The sequence below is a fragment of the Pezoporus occidentalis genome, unplaced genomic scaffold (assembly GCF_034315485.1).
Source record: "Pezoporus occidentalis ecotype Australia unplaced genomic scaffold, CSIRO_AGI_Poc_V1 ctg31, whole genome shotgun sequence".
NCBI lineage: Eukaryota > Metazoa > Chordata > Aves > Psittaciformes > Psittacidae > Pezoporus > Pezoporus occidentalis.
The window spans coordinates 6,574,331-6,599,655 of record NW_026915052.1 but is presented as its reverse complement, the minus strand read 5'-3'; the positions used below and the strand labels follow the sequence as shown (position 1 = coordinate 6,599,655).

The window sequence follows — 25,325 nt, the reverse complement described above, 5'->3', positions numbered from 1 at the left end:
TTTCATTAAAGAATGAAAATGCCTTGGGATAGTTTGGTTGTTGAATGATTTTCTAAATGCCAGGTAAACTAATTCAAAAATCTTTTAGAGAAATGAAGCATATTTTTTCCTACTTCTGACATTATTTTCTTTGCTTGAAAGAAAGCTATACTGCACCTCAGAGACTGATGAAACTGTATGTCAACTTGTTCAGCAGACAGTTCAGACACTCACCAAGTAAACGTTTCCTCCCTACAAAAGCAATATATGCTTTACTCAAAAGAATCAGGGTTTGCCTACACAAAAGCTGCCTTCTTTTCCAACTTATACAGCACTAAGTGAATTAAGGACCATAGATACCTGGTAATCTGTTTTAAAACAGAAGTCCAGACTATCTCATTTCCACCTGTGCTTGTAAAGTAGAAAAAATAACAAACAGTCCTGAAATTGCACAAGAAAGGATGACAGCAAGCAAAGTGTAACTCCTACCCTTTCAGGCCCATACAGGTCATAACGAAGACAAGCTGAAAGGGCTGTTGTGTTGCAAAACATCATCTTCCTCCTGTTCTGCTGAGACTGCATGCTTAAAAGAGTATTTGACTTGGTAGCATTAACTTTTTCAACTGCCCTGAAATACTCCAGCATGCAAAGACTGAACCCTGTTTCCCTCCCATCTTGTGCACAAATTTACAGTTCTGCCTAGTAGACATAATACTTAGAGCCACTGCAGCATTTTGCATGTTGGGTTTTTTTCATAGTTTGTTTGGGTTTTTTTGTTTGTTGCTTGTTTTTTTTTGCTAGATATGACAAATACGACAATGCCTATCAGGGACACTCAGGCACTTAGAGACTCAGATAATGCAAATATTTGAAAAGCCAGTGTACTCACTACACTGAAATGTATCTGGCCTTTATCCTAAGCTACTCAGAAATCCAATTTCCAACTGCTTGCTTCATCTGTACATGTTTATTTTTTTCCAAAACTAGTTGGATCATTCTCCCAAAGCACAGCTGATATAGTAAGCCAAGGAAACATACTTCAGAACCCCAAAAGCAACTGACAGAGCAGCTTACAACTAGTAAATAGTTTTTTGTCCAGAAGAAAACCCAGTAAGACATACTTTCTACAGCTCCTGCTGAGTGACATAGCCATCCTCTGCTTTGGTCAACTGGAGAACATTCAAGCTTGGAAAGCAGGTCCATGCCAAGCATTCAGCAGCATGCACTTGGACCAATTTTACTCCTAGGGCAATTCCAGACACAGAGTTGTTATGCCTACAGAAAACTTGGTTTTTCTTCTTTAGTCTAGTGAAAAAGTTTGGTTTTGTTTTTGTTAAAAAGTAGCATGCTGACAGAAAAAAGAGATTTGTGGAAACAGAGGGGTTTTTTTGGTTACCAGAACCAGTTCTCTAGTTTTCAAGTGACAATAGCACTGAAAGCTTTTAGACTTTGCAATTTCAGGAGATGACAAATTTGTTTAAATGCTTCACTGACCGAAGTGGAGTTTGCATGTACTAATTAGAGATTTGCAGAAAATAACAGCAACTTTCATAGAAGAGAAACAATAACCAATTTTTCTGGTGCTCCTAGAAGAGAGAGGTCAGGTACTCACAAAGAACTCTGCCTGGAGTATGAAAGGATCCAGTGCTTTCTTGTGCAGTTCCTCTTCAGTAAGGATGTTTGATGCCGTCTGAAGGTATTCCTGGGCTGACTGTTCCCGTGGTGACATGACATAGCCAAAACCTTGCTCAGAACAGCCTGGGGTACACATATCCAGTGTGAGTGAAACATTTGAACCTCTCCTGCAAAACATAGTGATTGAAGTTTGCTTACAATGGAACAGCCTGACCCATCATAAGCAGCAATGGATACAGTCCCAATGACATAAAAACACCATTTTAGAAAACCACCCAGCTCATTCTGCTGTGTCCAGTTGGGTCAGTAACTATGAAAAAATGGGTGATGCCTCTTGAATAGGGACATCCAGAAGCTGATCTTGTATACTGGAATATGAAGGCCAACACTTTCCAAGTACTGTCTGTACTGAGGTAACTGTGTACTTTGCCACCTAAATAGAAGTGATTTGCTTGTCAAAGGTGCTCATCAGGCAACTGCAGGGAAGTTTTCATACTTGTGTCAGTCACACCATACTTTTGGATGCCTTAATATGGACTTACATTTTAGACACCATAAATAAAAATCTTGGTCTTTGTTTTTGTCAGGCCACATCCTACTGAATAACCATTTTCAGTAGCACAAACATCAGTGGGGTAAGATCTTGGGATAAACATTACCTGTTCAACATTAATAAAGACATGGGAAGCCAATCACTACAGCAAATAATTTTTCTGCCTGAAAAACTTTCCACAACAGTACACCATGGGAAGTATAAAATGAAGGTCCCAATATTTTAACAGTTACGCTATAAACAATGATGTTGAGCACAGATTTTTAGTGGCTTTACTGTAAGTCAGCCACACATCAAAACAAAAAATTCAAAATGCCTGCACTGTTTACTGAATGCAGTTTTAAAGCATTTCTGAGCTTTCATCTATCTTGTATCACAGACAAAAGTAAGAGTCAAATGCCAAATATCTTAAAGATAACGATAAAAGCATACAACATGATGATTACTAGGTGTAATATTCTATGCATCCACACAGTAAGTCTATTTTTGATGACTCTGAACTGGCAAAGTCTAGTTGGGAAGTGTTTGCAGGAGCTGCTGGAAAACCAAGTAAACATGCAGGCATGACCAGCTCACAGAAAAGACAGTAGAAGTTGTCACTGGGATCACAGCCCTTTTCTGGATTCAGAAGTTTTTCCAAAATAATGTGCAGCCAGCTTTCTGCTATTATTCACAGTCATGGGGAAGTGATTTTGCAAGAAACGTGATCACTAGTGGTAGACACTGAATCTTTAGTGATACCTTTCAAGAGACTTTGATCCTGCGTGCTGTTGAATAGCTCCCACATTTCCTCCCCAGAAAAAGCTGCATTTGGTAACAAATGTTTTTGGTTCTTTTAAGGTAGAAGAGGCTACATATTTAACAGTATTAATAGCTCTTCAGCATGAGGAAATGAATTTTTTTCTTCTTAAGAATTGCTGCTTGAATTCTTCTAATAGCGTAGGTGGTTAAAGAGTGATGGGGAAGCAAGATGGAGAGGAAGAACGGATGCAAAAACGGGATAGGTAGGTAATTAAATACAATACCAAACAAAGGAAGAATGAGCAATATGTGGCATAAATGAAATCTGTCAGAGCACAGCCCAAACCTGAAATGATGTCTGGCTTCTCAAGTATACATGTAGGTTGAAAAGAAATTTATTTTACATCCTAAGTGTACATGTTCTACTGAGTGTGAAAACATCAAGCAATTGCTTTCCCTTTCTTTATTTTCCCCATCTCTACTTCTTGAACAGCTTTTTTTAAATGTATTTCATTAGAAGCCAACAATATACTGGGCTGCACTAAAAGGAGTGAAACCAGCAGGTTGAAGGAGGTGATCCTGCCCCTCTGCTCTTATGAGATCCCACTTGGGAGTAGTGTGTACAATCCTGGGGTCATCAGCATAAGAAGGACATGGAGGTGTTGGAGCAACTCCACAAGCATGATCAGGGGGCTGGAGCACCTCCTGTCTGAAAACAGGCTGAGAAAGTTGGGGCTGTATAGCCTGGAGAGAAAGTGGCTCCATGGAGACCCCATAGCAGCCTTCCAGTGTCTGAAGGGGGCCTATGTTAGAGAGGGAGTCTTCATCAGGGACTGCAGCAATAGGACAAGGGGTAAAGAATTTAAACTTAAACAGAGGAAGTTCAGGTTAGATATAAGGAAGAAGTAGTTTACTGTGAGGGTGGCACTGGAACAGGTTGCCTAAAGAGGTGGTAAATGCTCCGTCCCTGACAGTGTTCAAGGTCAGGGTGGACAGAGCCTTGAGAAACATGGCAGGGGGTTGGAACTAGATGATCTTAAGGTCCTTTCCAACACAAACCATTCTATGATTACTTGAACCGACTGATACTCCCTAACTGATTCTCTCCAACTTTCCTGAAATAGTGATTATCTTTCCCACAGGCTAGCAGTCACCTGAGAAGAAATGTCAGCATCTTTAAAATGATAAAGATGGAATGAAATCAGGGATAGTGAAAAGCAGAAACAACTGATGCATTTCAAGCCCAATTTAGTCATAATAAGAAAAACTGGCTACTCACTGATAGCAGCAGGTTCACGGACAAGCCCCAGAGGTTACTATCTCTGTGCAAAACAGAAGCCTGTTCTGATACATTCCCTTTTTATTGTGTCATGTGGAGCTTTGGAAAATCAGCACCATACTTTTAAAAATCTAAGTTCTGCAATTTAGGTTTTAGATATGAGAATTAACTATGGTTAGCCCTCCAATTTAGCTTGAAAATCTAGAAATAAAGAAAGATGATATTTTGCTGTGCTGGGCCCTTCAGTAACTTCGTTCTTATTCATAAGATCATCACCGTTGCAGAATTTCTTCACAGGATTTCTATGATCAAGATCTTTGTTCTATTTCACCAAGACAACCGAAAGAACACAAACCAGAAAAATATCTTCCTTTTATCATCTTATAACTGCCTTTTGCCATCTACGAATCTCTCAGAGAAGCTCCTTTGCTCTGATGGCTCAAGCAGTGCACACCAGCTCACCTCAAAGTTTCACTACTGTGTTAATTTCAAAGGAATTAATTTACTTTTGGACTAACGCATTTAAATAAGAATTACTGAAGACTACCACTTGTTCTACGGTTTGCTTTTGGGGAAAGGACTGATCCTTCAGCACGACTGACAGAAAATAAAAAACCCAAACAAGATCCACCTCTTTCAGAAGTAAAAGTTTTCAGTGCCCTATAGTGGATTTCATGCTGTGCAATTGCCATCTTTAGGAATGGCAAAAGACTGATCAAACACAGCTGGATTTTCAAAGGACAGGTATCTAGAAACTGAAATTTTGGCTAATGTTTGTATTTATGATTGGACTGAAAACAAGACAGGAAATAAAGGCAAAAACATTTGTGAAGGCAATAAAGCTTCCTACTAGGCACAGAATTCCTATGTCTACAAAATCTGGGACCAGACTTTCCCCTATTAGTCACATCTACCCTACCTTTCTTGCAAGCCCACGGATTTAACTGTTAGAGTAGCTGGATCCGTCTCTGCTTTAATGTCCATTACGCAGTCAAAGACTGGAGTCTCTGGTACAGGATCCAAATCTAGGAAGTCGTCCTCATTTTTATCCTCTGTCCACTCCGAGTACGTGAATGAAGGCTGCCGGCTCACAGACTGGCGTCTGTCATCTTGTAGCGGAAAAGCAGGGTCTGGATGGGCTCTCATTAGATGCCAAAACTGGAGAAAAAACATTTGAAAAAGCTTTTGGCTTGTTGCCACCCTCCCACACAGCCTAGAGGATGGGTCTTTAGGGCAGCATCCCAGCTCACTGTCACATATTAGAACTGGAAAGTACCAAAAAGGCCAGGAATGTTCCATGATAAACAGCTTTGTAGTGCATGTTACAAGGATTCACATCTACCCATTCAAACATGCTTTCAGTCACAGAGGTTTCCACAGAGCTGTCCAGGCTTAACTCATGGATACAGTGGAAGCAGGATGTGCTTGTGACCATCACGTGCGAGCCAATGTGATATTCCTGTCCTTTTGTTCAGTTTCTTACCTTTCCTAGGCTTGTTTACAAAATAACATTCTACTATACTATTTTACAAATCACAGAACCTCTCCTGACTTAATAATTTTTCCATCTAAAATTTAGATATAGCTGGGTTAAATAAACAGTTTTCCTGAACTGCATGTCTTCGATAATCTGGCACTGCACCCTGAATTAATGTATAAACTAATCTTTTTTTTTTTTAATTGATTGGTTTTAATATATTTGTTTCTGAGGCTCAGACTGCCCATATCAGTTTTTGGCCAGTGACAAAGACCATTTTGTAACATAATTATCTGATTTAAACATGGTATAGACATTAAATAATAAATCCTGTGAAGCCCTAGGATATAAATGTAATATTAAAATTTGTAAGTTGAAATGTCATGAATTTAAGAGTTACTGCATCATATTGGTTTGCATGGATGCTGGGGCAGACAATTGACTTGGAGATTACATCAGTAAACTGTTTAATCCTCCACATAGATCTCAGTTAAAAATTTCAAGCCTACCTCAGAATTGCAGGATCTGGAACCTTAGGCCAACTTCATTGCTCTAGCACTGAATTAAGAGCAGTACTGAACAGGCTAAATGGTATACGAACTATATTGTATTGTCATGCATCCTTTTGAGATGAGAAACAGGTCTTTTTTTCCCCCAGAGCAAAGCATCTTATCTGGCTTGAAATAGGCAGCTGAATTTGGAAAGCATGCCATTTAAAAAAGGCCATATTTCTCTTCCTAGGCTACTAAACCACATTAGCTTGCATATGATTTTAAACAACTTTTCTTGTGCCTGTGCCTCTTTAGGTACTCTCATTTCTCTGGACCTAGAGAATAAAAGGAAGTGAGGTAGGTTTTAATCTCTGCCCACAGTTAGCTTTAGCAAATTTTACTCTCACAAAGCAGCAGTACCCATTTAACAGTTACTTCAAACAAAATGTTTTGTTTGTTTTTTTTTTTGTGTTTCAGTTAATTAGCGTACACAGTAATTACAAAAGCAAACAGGAACATGATTATTAGACTTTTATTTTACACAAATTTGGGATCAAGTCTGAACTGAGTCTGGTGTTACATGCTTAGCCTGTTGGATGACAAGATAGAAGCTTGAAGATCTGATTCTATTTTCATTCCCCAAGATGGATTCAAGAGCTTGACAGTCCCACAGTACCAGCCATGGTTCTCTCAAATACTGCAAACCTGTAATAGCTGAACAGTTCACAGTGTAACATAGCCACTCAAGTACTTTGTACTGCTGGAGAGTCCTGTTGTTACTGAAATCAACACTTGTGTTGAGGGTCAAGTATAAGGTCTAGGTACCAATTATATATCACAGATTCTAGAGTTGGTGACTTAACGTACTGTAAATCCAAAGGAACAAAAAGTTCACCCTAAAAACAAAGCAGTTTTTCTTTAGGTTGTAAGAAGTGTGTGGTAAATAAGCAGCTGACCAAGACATTGGAAGAAATTAAGTTATACTTAAAAGTATAGCAGTTAAACTAAATAATGGAAAAATAGCTCTGAAAATCTAGTACAGGAAAACTGGACAGCTCAATGCTGGTTCTCTGCAGCTGCCTGGGTCTTAATGCACCATTACATGAGACAAAACAGATGACAACACTACTGTAACCCTCAAGCACTCTATCAGCCTTTTATTTTCACTGTAATTGCTAACTTAGTCTCCCAATGCATTCTGGAACCTGGGTATTCTCAGCCAAGTGCTTCTAGTATTAGCTGAGGTAGAGCTAATTTCTCAGGAGAGTAAACATGTATTAGAGTTGCAAACTCCCTGATACGAGAATGAGCTGGACTTTAGCAAGTGCACAGACCAGACAGGGCTCTGATCTCTTGGTATTACTTCTAAGAATCCACTTGACCACCATTCCTCAGCCTTCTTACATGGACCAACAGTTATTGCTCTACACTGAAGCAACAAAGCACCTGTATAAACAGGCACATTTTTCCCTTCCCCAGGGAACTACTAAAGCATTACTTTTAGTACCACAGTTGCTGAATAAAAAAACAATGCATATCAAGCTGCTTATCAACTGGTATACCACCTAGTATATAAAGGCATCCTCAATGTAAAATACCCCTTTATGGTCCCTTCTAGGCAGCACACTGTTTAAAGCCCATGAGAGGAAGAGGGAAAACAGAAAAATCTGTTTTCATGGCCTACATCTACAAGGGCATTACACTCAAGTACACTGGTGCTCTGGAACAGCTTTTTCTGCCACATAAATCAATGGATGCTCTGCAGCAATTCATAAGGAAGCAATGAATGGTCCCGTTATTGGACCGTATCCTTCCTATTTATCCTGTCTGTGGATGGAATGCATAAAACCCATCAGTGTAATCCCCAATTCATCAAGAAATTGAGTGAGGGTAAGTGTAGCTCTGATACCTCTACATAAAAGCAAGCAGATAATTATACAGAAATAGCCCCAAAAAATGTTCTCTTACAATGAACTTGGGCATAACCTTAACAACTTTGGGTAAATAAGACATCTTGTCAAAACTCACTGAGAAAGGCCATAAACATAGTTTGCACAGTATCATAACTTACCAGAGATCCTACAAATAGCAGTCCAAGAGAAGCTAAAGACAGCAGGATGTATGATACCACAACGCTCCCTATTCTTGTCAGGCCCTGTGAAACAACAGAATTGGCAATGATTCATAAAGTATTCAGGGGCACAGCATAGCATCTGCAAGCATGTTCTGGGCAAACTGTATAATCATTCTTGGATTTCCTATGCAGATTTAGTCATACCATACACTTGTTCGTGGAAAAGCCACCACCACCAGAAAAACGCTAGGCTTTGGAAAAGACAAACTGAAACCACTACTAAGCCCCAGCTTTTCAGAAGGTCTAAAAACCAGATTTCACTGTGAAAGCAAATAGGAACCCTCCTTCCTACCCTCATGCATTGCCAAAACTGACATCTGGATCCACAATTCCATTTGCAGCCTCGACCAATGTTTCATTGCCACAGGCAGTGTAATTTTATACTATGGCAAAGGGCTTTGAACAAAGTTTAGTACTGTATCTGTTTTTGTGTGTCCTTACATAAAACCCAGCCACAAGGGACTTATGTTTTCTGCACATTCTGTGAAATACCATCAAGTTCATTCACAGCACTGGCAGTGAAATTCCCTCTGATGTCTTAGGCATATTTAAGTAGTTCAGAGCTCAGCCTATTCTCAGTAATAGGTGCAAAATTAAATTCTAATGGGCTTCAGTGGGCAAGGAATTTTACTGTTTCTGACCCAGTAGTACAGCTAGCTAAAGAGAAATTCACAATTAAAACCTTTCATTTGCTTATTTTAATTCCAGAACTGGGGTGGGTCTCTTTCTTAATTTCTCTACTGTTTTCAAGCCTAACGTTGCACAATAAATAGTGCTATAATAAGAAGTTCTCAAAGAGATGCATGATCATCTGCACAGAGTCATACTTGGAGTGTTCTTGTGGTGCATTCTAGGAATCAGTTTCCTCCACATCGAACACTTAAAGTCAAAATCCTATGTATCAGAGATTTTCTGTAAGGAACAATTTGTAAATAATTGACCCCCTACAAATAAGATACAGGCAATACCCTATGAATAGCTCTGATTATGCATAATAAATCCAACTGATAAAGAAAAGTTCTTCTTTCAAATAAACAAAAGAGCAGATGACATGCAGCTCAAACACTGGTAAAGAGAACATAGAAAACAGTCTCCATTGTACTTCAGCCACAAGAGTCAGATTTCTTATTTGTACTGCACAGCCTCTGCTACAAAGATTATGTACAGTGAATCCAAGCATTCTGATAGCACATACATTTCACCTGATTTTTGGAAGTAGCTGCTCACCGCTTAATTAATGTTCTGTCCACACTAGTGAAATTTGCACTGTGTATAATTACCCCACTAATTTATCAGATGAATCATACTGGTGCCATTATATCATAGTGAGAAGATAGGCAGTTTTACTGTAGCTTTGTACAGAATTGAATCTGTACACCTAGTATACCTGAAATACTTTTACTGCACACAGATGTGCTCTAAATAATCAACAAAACCAGAATTTTGTAACTGAGTATCCTCTGATTTGCACCCTTTACATGGGTTAATCCGTTCCTCCAAAATCTAAGCTTCTAACCATCCTAATAAATAAAGCTCCAGCTCCCCCCTTTACTATGGACTAAACCTTAGTGGGCTGATTTCTTTTTGCTTTTTTTCATTTGCAATCATTTGCACATTATAAAAAAAAAAAAAAAAATCTGCTGTGCTGATCTGACATCATAGCCAAAAATTCAGCCCTGTATGTTGAAGATAAAATAGGGATCTGTTTTCAGTAAACTCCTTTCACTGTTTCAGGACACACATACAATGCAGCAATCACTATATTATATGAAGTACACGTGTATTATACTTTTAATGAAAAGAGATATTAGAAGCACCACCTAAGGCTACTGACATCAACTATATAACCAGAAAGGAGTACAGGGTCTTACCTCCGCTTGATCTGACAAAAACTGCTTAAATGGAGTAAGCAAGTAAGACAGCAGGTCAAATGCATTCTGAGCTGCTGGGATGGTCCCGTAAGTGCTGTACCACAGCATCGTGCCGAGAAGCTGTGCAATCAATCAGAAAATACATAATGAGCATCTCTCATTATACAAACATTCATTTTCATTTCAAGACTGCATAATTAACTAATCTAGTTCTCATTGATTTCATGTTAATAATTATTTTTGCTTTAAGAAGTCAGGTATTTTCTAGGCTGTAGCTTAACAAGAATAAAAAAACTGAAGACTAAATGCTCAGCTACCATTATCTAGATGTGCACCACTGAGTCAAGCAAGCTTATTCTAATCTACATTAGCAAAAGGACTATCCATGGTAGCCTGTACATTGAAAAAGCAACAGATTCCTCTGACTTCTGAGCTTTCAGCATTACTACTTTTAGATCAAAACTGGTAATTCAATGAACTTTGTATGTTATTAAAAGACTAATAAGGCCTATCTCATCTATGCAAACCTTTCCCAAATAGGCATGTTCACATAGGCATCCCTATAAAAGCATACACACAGAGACATGCACATGTTGAAACATTTCATTTGAATCACTTAAGGTTGCTGCACATACCACACCACTACAAAAGCAATGATGCTATATTTATCACCCTCACAGAGAGGTACACCTGCACCCTGACCATAAAGGGCATACTGCAACTTTAAAGGATATATGTCCCAACTGACTTGTTAACAAGATAGTTATTTACCCCCATACGTTTTCAGCTACAGAATATGGATTTGTTGGAGGATGTGTCATTTGGCAAAGAATCATTTAAAGAAAGGCAGGAAACAAACAGGATGGAAGTCTGGGACATGAAAAGACAGGGGCTGCCTGCAAAGCAAGGCTGTGAGAGGTGGGTCCAGGAAGAAGAGTACTGCAGCTATACCCATTGCTACATTTACAATGAATGAGGAGGAAAACTCCCAAGCCAACAAAACTTAAAGAAAGGTCCTAGCATTTCAAAGCAATGACAAGCTGCCTTACCAGTATCTGTGAAAGGACAAACAGATACATGCTGTCTCCACGCATTAATCCATTCCACCATGCAGCCCAACCAAGTAGTGCTGTTTTCTGGGAGGTTTTCAGGTACTGCTCCTTCCTGTTCAGCTGCCCGTGTTGTCCTTCAGCTTCATCCATTGACTCCATAACAGCTGGATTGGAAAGACCTTCACGTGAAAATGACATGTGCAGGGAATGAATAGCATGTAACCCTGCAGCCACCACAGGGGCTGCAAGGGCTATTGTTTTTGTAGAGATGATGGTTACTTCTCAGTTCTGCATCACTAAGCGTGGCTCAGGATTGTGAGCGTCACGCTCTATTAGTGCAGCTGTATTCACCTGCCTTCATCAGAAAAAAGTGAGTGTGGGTGGATAAATTATTTTCCCTTTCTTTCCGGAGGCGCAGATTCTGGGCTTTGTTGTTAATAAATTCTCATTTACATTGCTGCACCTTTTCAGTTTTACTTGTTAAAAGCAACCATCTGTGCTACTTCCCAGCTCCACATTCTCGGCTACATGGTGACAGAGAAAATGTTTTGTCCTTCCCTGCCTCAATTTGTCTATTTTCACTTATTTGTCTGCTTTGTCTAATTTGATTATAAATTCTTGAGGTAGAGACAGTTTCATGTTATGTGTCTGAATAACACTCAAAGGCTCTGGGTTTTGGTTGAGTGTCTTAAGGCACTAATAAAATAGACTTTATTCTAACAATCTACTTCTTGGGTGAATTCATACTCAAGTACTATTTAAAAATGCTGTAATGCTATTCCATTCAGGAGAAATATGCACTGGAATGGCTAGTCCCTCGCTAACAGTATTTTGAACACAGTCTGTGTAGCTATAAATTACTTTACAAGCTAAAAGGAGTGAAAGATCAAACCAGTTTCATGGAAGTACTAATTATTGCCATCTTTCTACATGAAGAAAGCCCCAAGGCTGGGCTGCCCTGTGTACAACACTCTAGCCTTAAGCCTAAACCAGCCACCTGTGCTCCAGGGAATGGCCATGTCATTGGCCCTTCCATGGTTTGTTGAGGGCAGTTTCTACAAAATCGCCCTCTCCAAATGTTTCACAATAGTAACCCTAAGTCAGGTAAGCATCCATTAACTAGCCACAGCTCTCATTAGGCAAATGAAACATAGGATCTGTGTATCAGCTGACAGTCTGGCCATTGTTACAGTAAGGATTCATGAAAATCTCCCATTATGATTTCTAAAATACAGAGATGCAAGAGTGAGTGTGAATGTGAGATGTTTCTTCCCAATTTGTGATTGTTCTTCCTCCCTTCACTGAAACAGACCTTAGGACAGCCACCCCTGTACAAAAGAACAAGGTGTTTGGGAAATGTTGATGGCTTCCTCTACAAAGTTCTCCATTCCCACAGCTGCCCAGAAAGAAGAGGGTCATCACTCTGCAATGACAAGGAAGAGCACCTTCTAGGTACTACCACGTACTTCCCCAGGAGCTCAGATTACTGGTTTCTCAGCAGGGTATGCAGGGTGCAACTGGCTATACATAGCTATTTTCATTATTGTTACACAGGTATTTCTCAGGAAACACAGAGAATGTGCATCTAGACATACATGCATGTGTGTCATACCACAGGTATATGCTGAAATTAACTATTTGCCAAGAAAGACTCTACTTTTTGCATAAACACTATCAAGATTTCATATTAAGTACCTATTAAAGTCAATAAAACATTGGAAAATATGGAACTAAAGAGGTAAAATAAGAAGGGTCAACAATCCAGCCTTTATTTCTCACAATGATAAAACAACTCATCTTTAAAGCTAGAAGACAACGTCTTGAAAACACCAGTTTTTAAAGAAAAGCACTTAGTTTCTGAAATATAGCTCAAGAAATCATGGAAGCTCTACCTTTCTGTCCTTCAGGCTCCAACTGATAATCTACAGTCCATGAAAACCTTCCCCTTATCCCCCCAAGAAACAGAGAACCCACACAAAGTCCTCGGTGTCCCTGGACACCAACCATATTATTAATACCTTGACTTCTGATACCACGGACATGGAGCAGGACTCAAAGTTCTCTAGGAAGACAACACAGTGGACACAGTGTCTAGGAAGACAACACAGTTAAGCTGCCTAAATACTTTCAATGCTCACCTTTGTTTTCATTTTCTATAATGTGCTAAAACTTAGCAGTTGAAGTTGAAAATTTTCAAGCTTTCAAACTGCTCCATGTCTCACTGGATTTGGACAAGAATTAAGATGAAAGCCCTTGTTAGTGATTGCCATTTTTTTTTCCTGTTATTTTTTCGGGATGCCAATGCCATGCTTTGGAACAAGAATTTGAAATCTAGTAGGAACAGAATCTTGAAGTAAGGAATTATTTTTGCCACCCATGCAAAAAGACATGCACCTGTGGCTGAGATATAAACCTTCAATAGTATTTATTCACATATAGTTTATTATGATTTGCTCCCTAAGTATCTTAAGTTTTCATTTTCACTTATGTTTTAAGTTCTACTTTCTCTTTACCTGCATTAAATAATGCACATCTGTCCCTAACAATGGCTAATGAACCTATTTACTGTTTTTGCAAAACCTAATGACTTCCTTTCTTGGACACTCCTCCCAAAGTAAAGATAAAGTACACACAGAGCAGAACTAAAACATCTTGAGAAGACAACCAGAACAATAAGCCATGGAATGCAGATAATCAAGCTCAGCTTTCAACTACAAGTCATAACATTTCATATTTCAGAAAGCCTTTTTTTGTTGTTTTAAACTGACCAAAAGCACATTCCCCTGCCTTAGGCAGCATGTAAACAGAATTTCTTTTTTTCATATCTGTAACAGCCTGAAATTTTACAAGGTCACTTCTGTCTAGGTTGGAAACAGAATCCTGACTCTAATATGATGACGTGAAGGCCACTTAACCACATGCTTTCTGGAACAAAGACATCAAAGTTAGGGGGCTGCTGTGTCTGTCACTATGGGGATCTATGCCTCTCCACACCCCAGAAGCCCAATTCCCAGTATTCCAGTGTTGTCTAGCAACAGTTGTACAATTGTACAAGTCACATTCTCCTTCTTATGACTACCCTATATGAAGGACAACAGACTATATCTACTTTCAATTATTTTCATTGCATAACATAGAGATCTAGATCTTATCTATGGACCTAGGAGCCCAGGATTCTAGCTCTGCTGAACTGATATTGTTATCAAGAGGTATTTTCACTAACACAGTAAAAGACAATGAGACAATTGAGAACTGTCTGAATTCATATGTATAGCTGTATAGATTATGATTCAGGTGTTGGATATACAAAGCAAGTGCCCTGGATTAAGGAAAGTCTTAAAATCACAAAAGATTAGATTTTAGCAAACATGCCCACCTAGGGTTCTGTATTGATTTAACTATGTCAGCTGGTTTAGGCTTAAGTATTAAATACTACTTGAATTACCATTCACACTTCATCTTGCAATCTTACATTCCTGTATTATTTGCCCTAATGGACACTGGACTATTTTGGTGCACAGATTAGGCAATAAAGGAGACATCAGTAAAGTTTTCTTGTGTCAAGGTCAGCATGAAGGTCTGGAGTCAGTTGACCACGATGACTACACGCAGGAGGAGTGAATGAAGCCTCTCCACGGCTAGTGATTTCACTGACCATAGAATCTAACATCCATGTAACATCCTCATAAATTCCTGCATCATGAAGATTGGGATTCAAATTCCAGAAGTACTTCTGCTTTGACACAGACTATGCTTGCTAGAAAAACCCATTTGGCAGAAGAATTAAAAGGTCTGACAGCCACATGGCTTGTCAAAGCAACTTGAAATTTCAAAACACCACCATAACTTAAGCCTTGTTGTTCAGGGAAAGGAACTTCCCAGAACAAGCCAGTGATCTATTTATTCTGTATTCTTCCCTTAAACATAGCCACCAGTACAAATTGCCAAAAATAACTGGCACAACACTTTGTTATTGAATAATCTATACAGGGAAACATCTTTGTCCACTCACAAGGTTAACAGCTAGCTTCCGTAACTCAGACAACCCCTGTGCTTCCATCCCTTTCTTTTCCCGACTTTATGTGGGTACATAAAGGGCAGAAGAATGAAACAATACCCATATACACTCCCAGAGAAACATGTGCTTTGGGTATTAGACTTAACTGGAACACTGAAAGGCACTGTACTAATGATAAATCAACAGTGCCTCAGAGTAACATATATGCCATGATCCAGTTAAATCAGGATGAGGAGTGATGGCCATAAACACAAGAAGTTTCACCTCAACATAAGGAAGAGCTTCTTTACATTGATGGTGGCAGAGCACTGGAACAGGCTGCCCAGGGAGGTTGTGGATTCTCCCTCTCTAGACACATTCAAAACCCACCTGGACACGTTCCTGTGTATCCTGCTCTAGGTGAGCCTCCCTTGGTGGGGGGGTCAGACTAGATGATCTTCAGAGGTCCCTTCCAACCCTAACAACAATGTGATTCTGAAATGCTGCTGTGGGCGAGGCATCAGCAGCTCTGTAACTCAACTGATTCATACTTCGAGCTTTCAGAGAAAATAAAAACCAAACAAAAAACAACCCTGCAGGACCATGAATACCGGCTGTATTTCCTAATGAAGTTAGCACTTTAAAAGGAACTTGTGTCCTCTCTTGTGCATGGGTGGTAATGCTCAAGGAGTTGACACAGCTCCACTAGCAGACTTAATTAACAGTGTGTTATTGCGATGAGACTTGTTCCTTACCAAAATGAAAATACAGTACTCATACAGCTGTTAGACTTTTATTTGCATCCACTGCACTGTGCCTGTGGGAATTATGCTTCTGTGGAATGGAGTGGTACTGCCTTTTCACTGGGAAATATATGTTTTTTTAATGGTGGCTGCTTCTTCATTCGTGGTAGAATCCCTGAGCTCTGTGGAACTACCCAACAGGCACAAAAGATAGGAGGGAAAAAACAGGCTTCACCTGTTCTGCCAACTCTCAAGCTGTAGCAATCAACACACCACAGCAGCTCACGTGCGTTGTCCCCACATTTTTATGTTTGTGGAGATCCACATCCCTCTGAACCTCACTATATCTTTATGATAGCTGTGCATGGCAAGAATTTACTCTATAGGAGGGGATCATAGTGCGGAAGCTTTGCAAAGCATGAACATACGAGCAACACTTCACATTCTTCAAGATTACCCACACTTCAAACCAGAGCCCTAAATCCAAGTATAGCCGTCATATTTTCAGATATCAAAATGCAACTGCCTACTGAAATCAGTCACTGATTTCCATCTAAACACTAGGGAGACCTGCTGCTGATTAGAGAAGAGTAGATGAATGCATACTACCGATAGGGGGCTGCAAATCAACTCCTTATTTTCACATACATCAAAAACGTGCATATGCATGATAGCCCTGGCATATTGCCTCACACATCTGGTCAAGACCTTGTCAAATCTGCAGGTCGTAAGACACATTAATTGCATCAAAGGTGAAGGAGTGCCTCAGCGTGCACATGAATGAGAGGTAGCTTGTGCTGGATGGTAAAAAGACAGCTCATCTAATTAAAGAATGGAGCTTTAGGAGAAAGGTATTGGCTAAGACAACATTCTCTCTTTTGCTTGCCATTGCAACATGACAAGAATGGAAACAAAATACTCATCTTTTGGACTAAGAGTCAGTCTTTCTTTTTCACTGTCCTGGGTTCAGCAGTAGCAGTCATGTTTCTCCTTCGTGGTAGCTGGTGCAGTGCTGTGTTTTGACTTCCAGCCTGGGAACAGTGCTGGCGATACCGATGTTTTTGGTTGTTGCTAAGTGATGTTTATCCTGACCAAGGACTTTGTGAGGCTCATGCTCTGCCAGGGAGGAGGGGAAGCCATGAGGAAGCAGAGACGGGGCACCTGACCCAGGCTAGCCAAAGAGGTATTCCATACCACAGCACGTCATGCCCGGGGTGGGGGGTAACTGGGAGTTACCCGGAAGGACACGGGCTTCCGGGTGGGACTCGTTTCTTGGCCGGTGGTATTGTATTCTCTCCCCTTGTTATTTTCTCTTATCATGGTTGTTGTTGGTAGTAGAGGTGGTGATTTGTGTTGTACATTGGTTGCTGGACTGTTCTTGTCTCAACCCATGGGAGTTGCACTCTCTCGACCCTCCTCCCCGTCCCTCCGGGAGCGGGGAAGAGGAGAGCCCCGGGAGGGGGGGGGGATGTCCTCGATTGCTCTCAGCCTGGCACCACTCACTGGGAGTGAGTGAACAAGCTGTCTGGCTAGGGTTTAAACCACGACATGCACTGTAGTGGTATGAGAGGAAATGGGCTAGAAGAGGACCTTTCATACATGCAAGGCAAACACAGCTTGTGTATTTATGCTTACTCTCTCTGCAGGAAATCAACTGGTGGGTCACTATTCTACAACTCTGAAACTTTCCCTGAACTTCTCTATAATTGAGCACACTCAGATACTAAGGAACTAAACATGATGACAGAAGTTGCATCATTGGATATAGGGAACAAATTCTTTACTGTTAGGGCGGTGAGGCACTGGAATGGGTTGCCCAGGGAAGTCGTGAATGTTCCATCCCTAGCAGTGTTCAAGGCCAAGCTGGACAGAGCCTTGGGTGACATGGTTTAGTGGGAGGTGTCCCTGCCCATGGCAGGGGGGTTGGAACTTGATGATCTTAAGGTCCTTTCCAACCCTAACTATTCTATGATTCTATGATTACTGTTTACAGATTGATACAGTTCACCACCTAGAAAAGGCTGTTTTTTCTTGACACCCTCTGCACTCCTAACTTATCTGACAACTTATGTTTAAAATTACGCTCAGATCTAATGAGCTGTGTTGAAAGCTAGGAATGCTATTTCCAACACTTGCTGTTATCTTAAGAATGCATCTCTTTTCTTTCTGGCTCCTCCATTTATTTTTTTTTTTCCCCTTCCCAGTCATGATACAGCAGTGATTACTTCTGCTCTACTTGATCCCTGACCTGCTCTGTTTACAAGAGTTTGATACATTTACCTTTTCGAAATGGCTGAATAACACACTAACTGGGAAGAGAGGAGTTATCTAGTCCCTAAAAGCACCCAGATTAAGAGCTGCAAAGAAAAACATTCCCCAATGCACCCTACAGCTACCTACTACTGCATGACTGGAGACAGAAAGAATTTACAACAATGTAATCACTTCAATACTTCCAATTCCCCTCTGGAAAAAGTCCAAGTTTTAGCTGCCAAGATCTTGTGGTTGGTAGATCTTGCGTTTGTAATGCAAAACCACATAGAGAGCTACTTCAGAAGATACCAGCCAACTTAAATCAAACATTAGCAACAACCCAGACAAATCCACATATCCCACTAAGTTTATCACTAAACACTGCATCAAAGCAATTCTGAAGATCACTCTGGTACCTAACTGGAAGGCAGTTAAATTATCTAGTGGACAGCAAACTGTAACTGCAGACTTAGTTCTCTTCTGTGTAACAGACCTTAAAGAAGAAAAAAGCCTGACATACCACTAACCCACTCTTAAAGGTCCAAGCAACTGTAATTATCATCTCTGACATGTTACAGAGCAACGGAAAACTCTTCACCAAGACCCAGTCTACATTCCAGCAACTTGATTGTGAGTCTCCTGTGTTACTCATTCTGAGATGAAATTCAGCTTACTATTTCTAATGCTTTCAGTTTGCACTAAGTGTATCTACCCTGATACCATAAGAATTAGCTGGGCCAAGCTACAGGTATTCATAGCTGTATGAAGAAGGAACAAAATTTCTAAGACTCAGGGATTCTATTTTGGAAAGCTGGATATTTTTGCTAAAATGAAAGTTGCCAAGCATATTGGTATTTAATGCACTCCGATTTCTGTGTTGATAACCTATCGAAGAATTCAGCTGCTCAGGAGCTCTCAAGTGACATTGTTTCAGGTTCTTTGAATATTCAAGAGAACACCACCCCATGCCTTAGAGGTGGTTTGGAGTGTTGGGGGTTTTTGCATGTTATCTACATCAGCTGAAAGGGAGAAAGTTCACCTGAAAGATCAAACTCTGGAACACAAGTCTGGAAAATTCAGTGACAACGACGCACACTACAGTTTTAAAACTGAGCTTGTAGTAAGTATGAGCATATAAAATATAAAAATGCCTACCTGCTGTTACTTGGTCTGTAAAGAAAAATCTGCTTCAGTCCTACCTTCTGAAAGAAAAATACAGAAACTGATAATAAAATACCACAACTTCTTGCATCATTACAAAACTGCTTAGAAAGACACTGCAATGGCCCCTTCCTGAGTGAGAAAAAAGTTAATTTATGGTTACCTGACAGAGGACAGCCCAGACATGGCGATTTTCCTTTGCACTTGCTTGTCCATGAGTGGCAGTTAGCATGCTTACAGTCAGCAGCCTCATCCTAAGAAAGGCAAACCTTCTCTGTGGAATTCTTGAAAGAACAGTGCAGAGAGGGAAACGGATATCATCTACTAGTTAGGGAGAGTACTGGCAACTTAGACTTTTCAACTTCAACTGGCAGAGGCTGGATACTGCTTAAGCCAAGCTCCAATTACCAAAATGGAAAGATGCATCAAGAGAGAAAGCAAGCAAGGAAGAAAGTCATGCACAGAATCTGTGAGTAAGTCAGGCAGCAAACCAAGGTCTATGCATTTCTAGACTTCTCCCCTTCCACTGGCAACATTTTTATCAAACTTGGAGAGGAAACTTTCCTTTCTACTTGAATTAAGTTCTCCTGAAAAGAATATGCAACCTCCTTCTGCCTGCTGGTGGGCTGCAGAGCTCCATCCATAAATGGCCTATTCTCATCTCTGAGGGAACAGGAACCTGACGCCAGAGTGTGCAAGGAGAATACGTGCGTTTCCACTCAGCAGCTCCCTACTGAACTGCTGAGTCACACATTTTCTCTGCATTAATTTTCACATTACTCCCACTCTGTCCACCTGCCACTTCATCTGGGATGGGTGGGAGGAGAGAAAAAGAGGTGAAGTCAGAAAAAATGTTCATGTTCACCCAGGTCCATCATTATGATACTGCAGGGTCACATAAAAAAGCAAGCCTACAAGCTGCTAGAGAGGGATGGAGAAGAGAAGATTCCAACACAAGCTGCCTCCCCCTCTTACTCAAGAAGAAGAGACTAGCCATCAAACAAGCTGCAAGCTTTTATTCAACTCTCAGTCACTGATGTGACGTGCTTGCTGTTATGTTCTGCAAGTTTCAGGTTTCAGATCAGAGGTTTTCCCTCTTTTCTATGACTTACAAGAGCTTTCAAAATGCTATAAACAGGTACTGTGTAGTAGTGGACTAGGTGCCACAGGGAAGTACACAATGATAAGCTCCAATACCATCTGGACAGATGCAGTTCCTAAGGGCATCTTCAGCTGACCTGCTGCAGTGGAAACATCCACCAGCCCCAACTTTCATCATTCAAGAACAAGAAAAAAAACCAGCCATTTTTTTTTGCAGCCTTCATAACACCCAACCATAAGACAAGCCAACATCTCCTATTATCTATTAAATTCTTATATAGAAAAGGGACTCTGGTATCAGTGGTGGGATACATGCTTATCATGCTTACAGAGGGTCCAGATTGCTCATAAGTTATGCTGTACATATAGAAACATAAATTTCATTAATTACAAGATAGTATTTTTTTTCTGTAATTAGATTTCTGGGCAGTACAGTTTATAGATCATGACAAAAATAAATGCCACGAGGCATACTATTTTATGAAATCAGTGTCTGAAAAAGCACTTCTGAAACTGACTTTCAGACTAAACCAGGACAACTGTGATGAATTTTCAGATTAATTCTTAACCTACTGTTACTGTCAGTATTCAGTATAAAAATTGAGGGCTGTTAAGAACTAAATAAGGATTTTGTTTTATTAAGCAAAATTAGCAATTCTAAAAGTAAGCCTGTTTTATCCTGTGAGAATGAGTCTGTTCTTAGGTAATGTTCAGCCTTGATTCTCAGTAATTCTTCTGGTGCAAATCTGTTTGCTTGAAAATGTGCTTGTGCTCTACAGGCCTGGAGTGCAAAGACTGGTCTTGGAAGAGTTTGATGACATCACATTAACATGTCGCATTAATAGAACTTCCACTCCCCACCCTCTAGAGTGGCTTATCATCATGTTGCTCAAGGAATAGTTCACAAAAGAATGTAACTGTGGAGGAAAAGAAATAAGGAACAGATAAAAGCAAAACTCAAACTCTTCTCAAATCTCCCTGGCTCCATACATTTTTTTGTTCCAAATAACCAAAAGAATTTGCAATTTTACAAGACAGGACTCCAGTCTGTGAAGTCATTCTTGAAGAGGGAAGAATGCAGCCTGCTACCAGAGGCTTCATTTCACTTAAGAGACTGGGAGAATTCACTTGAGTTGCCATCAAACCCTTCCTTTCTGGAAGAAACCAGATGCTCAAGATGGCACTCCCCCCTAGACCAGAAGTCCTACACAGTGCTAGTGACCACTTACCTAGCCCATCTAGTAGGAGATAAAGTAACTTAGATGATGATCTCACCAAATCTCTAGTCCATAATAATTCACATGAAATAGAGTTGCAAGGGCAAAGCAGCTGTTTACATTAAAGAAAGAATGTAAACCCCAAGGGTTGAGGTTAGAACAGCCCAATAACTAAAGTATAATACAAAAGGCAATACTTGGCTGACACCACTCTAAATCAGGTGTAAGCCTCACTCACATGAGAGGGAGAAGAAAACAAAGTCATTAGGCACTCTGTTATAGAAAGACAGGCCTCCCAGGTCAGCAAAGATTAACTCCTAGGAGCCATCAGAAGCAGTAAGGGGCTGTCAAAGAAAACAACCATATGGGAAGCATGAGAGCTACTGTACCATCTGTTGGGGTCTGATTCTCCTCCAGTACTCATTATAAATTGCTGTGTCTCTACTAATAATGGAGGAGTTGCTTTTAATTTCCACTGCAAGATTAGTTATGCTCTTGTCCACATCTAAATCATACTCCCACTACAAAATCAAATACACAAGAGGTTTACTCTTAATGGCTCTACTAATGCTTACAGATCTTAAACACAAGATGTGTTGTTAGGCCCTGTCCTTTCTCCTTTTCTCTGGTGAAACATGACAAGTTAAAGGATATGCTATTTCTCATGGCAGCTACAGCCCCTAGAGCAGTGTTTGCTTCAAAACAAAATATTAAATATGGTATCAAATTACAGCTCTTAAGTGAATGGAGACCCTCAGTGGGCAGAGACAGTGAATATTAACTTCTATCACACTCACATGTAATTACCATTTGCCATCTTTCAACCAGGGCTCTATTCAAAGATTCTTGTGTTTGTTATTTTTCTTAAGGCTTTTTCCTTGTTTCCTATTAAACCCCATAGAAAAGGTCCATCTCATTACTGCTTAACAATAAAATGCCTATTAAAAAAAAAAAAAAAAAAAGAAGTATTTCAGTGAAAGTTTTCAAGTGCCTGGTGATAATTTTGGAGATGCCTTGAGCTTTTGTAAACAGACTGCAAGTTGACTTTCAGTGGAATTAGTTGTCCCAAATTATTCCCAGCCTGCAAATCCCCTTTAACACTGAAAATGGAAATCCACAAAGCAGCTCTGTAATTCCACAGTTAAAAAGATATGTCTTTTTTCTGCTCATGAATCAGCCTTGCACAGACAACATAGCCAGTGAGGACTGTCAACAGCTCAACGATGCAGATTGAGATGCACAGGGTTGAACAGTCTTTTTGAAAGAGCATCATCAACTCTCCCTCCCAAACCCAAATTATACTTTTTGTGCTTTTAGCCTGTAACTACAGGATATACTTAAATGTGCCTGAAGTCATAATAAAAAAACAGCAGCAGTAATTTAAAACCCATCAAATGGCCTCTGTGACACAAGAGTGCATTTGATAATTAAAAGCAACTAGCACATTCTGGTCTCACGCACTTTTGAAAGTATTTACTATTCATACTACTGTCATCTCAATTGGTGTTAGCACACTTGAAAAAAGCACATCTCTTCTCATAAATGAATAACTTTTACAGCTGCAATGCCAATACCATTGTGTGTTTCGAATTTCTCTTCAGTGACTTACTAGCCTGGTGTCCTACAGGTATTAAATGTGCTTTCTGCTCTGGTGAATGAGAGGTTTTGCACCCTGAAGCAGATGGGTGATATGCTGGCTTCCTGACAGGTTCAAACAGGAAGATTTTGATGTCACTCATTTGGGGATAGCCTGCTTTACTGACTAACATCTTATGCCCTGGAGCCTTCATCAAAAACATTTAGGAAAGCCACTATCACATTCAACATTTATTTCAAAGACATTCTCCTCCCTGAGCAAAGTAAAGTATATCAAGACCAGTCTCAACAATCATCTTCAGCCACAAACCTGATACATACCTCAATGGTACTATCCCAAGTATAAGCATCTTGCTTTCTTTTATGTATTTAAAAAGTCTATGCTTGCACTGTTTGACTTCCCCAAAAAGCAATGGCATCAATTCAGATGCTGTGACTCAGGCTCCACAGTAAGCACTTGTATAGATAAGGGTGTGAACATCTGGAAACAGGATGCCCATGCTCAATTTTCTCTCTGTACTAGACTGCTATTTCCACCCAGGGCTACTCCATTATGGGCCCAAATGCAAAGCCTGCACAACTAAATGTCATTACTTTCAGTTCAATGCTCATTACCTCTAACTGCAGTCCCTTCATGTTAGAGGCATGCTTAGATTATTAAAATGTTTTATAACTGCCTCAATCTCTTCTTCTCCCTAGCAGCACAAAAATCAACAGTGCATGAAGAAGGTAACAATCCACTTTATTTACTTATGTGTAGTCTACATGGGCTCCTATACAGTGCTCATGAACACAAGTTACACAGCCCTAAGTAGAGAACTAAAAAAATATGACAGCTTGCCTTCTCATCTTCTTCCCAGTGAGAGAAGATGCACAGAGCAATGTTTTGTCTAGATAGATAAGCAGACATGCACAAGTAGTTATGGATCTATGTCAGAGAAGGTGAGATAAAAAAAAGCACACACTGATGATGAGCTTTGTAATTAATCTGGGAGGATCTTGCATCACTCGCCTGCAGTCATAAGCTTCGCCCTACAAAACAGCCCCAAGAAACAAACCTCTCATGGACGCATGCTTTCCAAGGCTCCACTTGATCTGAGGTGACTGTATCTTATGCAGCACAGCCTCATGCTGAATTACCTTACCAAAAGGTAACATGGAGACGCCATGTTTTGATCCTGCATTAGCATAGCACTTCTATTTCCAGGGCCAGCTTGATATTAGCTAGCCTAGTGATTTTCATTCTGTAGTCCAGCAAACAGCACAGAAATGTTCTTTGATACCTTAGACTGAGACCATTGTGGAGAGGACTTGAATATGAGCTGATGTTAGACAGAAGAAAGTGGCAGGTATGCTGCATTTGTAGGAGGCACTGCTGCCAAGGGGGCACACTTAAAACCTCCTATTGCTACAGGTATAAATGGTCTCACAGTATCTTCTATTCTGAGGATGAAAAGACAGCGAGTTATTTTTCTGCCTCACCTATGCCACACAAATTGCAGCTATTCAAAAACATTGTTTTCTTAGGCCTTGATGAAAGCATTTCTTCCTTCTCAGGAGCTCCTGATTTTCTGATCTATAATTCAGGTCACCACAAAGGCAACAAGCTTATCTTTATGGTCTCCTAGTAGTCCCACTGTTCAGTCTCCATGACGAAACACTACTGTGTGTGTAAGATACTTTGAAATATAGGTAGTCAATTCCCTCCAATTGCATGTTTCTTATGAACTGTGGGTGACAGTATATGTCAATTGGATGTAAAATTTCATCCACAAAGCTATATTCCTGCTATGCTATGCAGAACACTTCACCTACATTAACAGGAAATGCCAAGTTTCTTCCCACAGAGGTATTCACTTGACTTCAACATGAAGAAGTTAAACCTGCACTGAGTAATCCTGTAAATCTCATTCTCGGCTTCTAAGAACCAATTCAGCACTTTCCAATCCATCCCACCTGTCTTCCTCCTCAGTGACCAGATTCTAGTAAGAATCTTTTTCGTAGAACCCCTCAACTCCCAACAATAACTATGCCCTTTTTCCTGA

General features: G+C 40.1%; 1 protein-coding gene across 9 annotated transcripts in view; it reads right to left on the bottom strand.

Moving 5' to 3' along the window:
- Positions 1-25,325, bottom strand: part of PTPN5 (protein tyrosine phosphatase non-receptor type 5) — an 82,636-nt gene that overhangs the window by 23,600 nt on the left and 33,711 nt on the right. For 8 of the 9 annotated variants that reach the window (XR_009966541.1, XM_062628141.1, XM_062628144.1 and 5 more), the window contains 5 exons: positions 11,210-11,391; positions 10,161-10,280; positions 8,227-8,310; positions 5,107-5,345; positions 1,592-1,781 (listed from right to left, as the gene is read on the bottom strand). Coding sequence is in view for 8 of the 9 variants with exons in the window: in XM_062628141.1 (XP_062484125.1) it covers positions 1,592-1,781; positions 5,107-5,345; positions 8,227-8,310; positions 10,161-10,280; positions 11,210-11,391 (815 nt within the window). In the remaining variant the exon portion in view is untranslated. The remainder of the gene's footprint in view (positions 1-1,591; positions 1,782-5,106; positions 5,346-8,226; positions 8,311-10,160; positions 10,281-11,209; positions 11,392-25,325) is intronic. The other variant, XM_062628146.1, reaches the window with a different exon arrangement.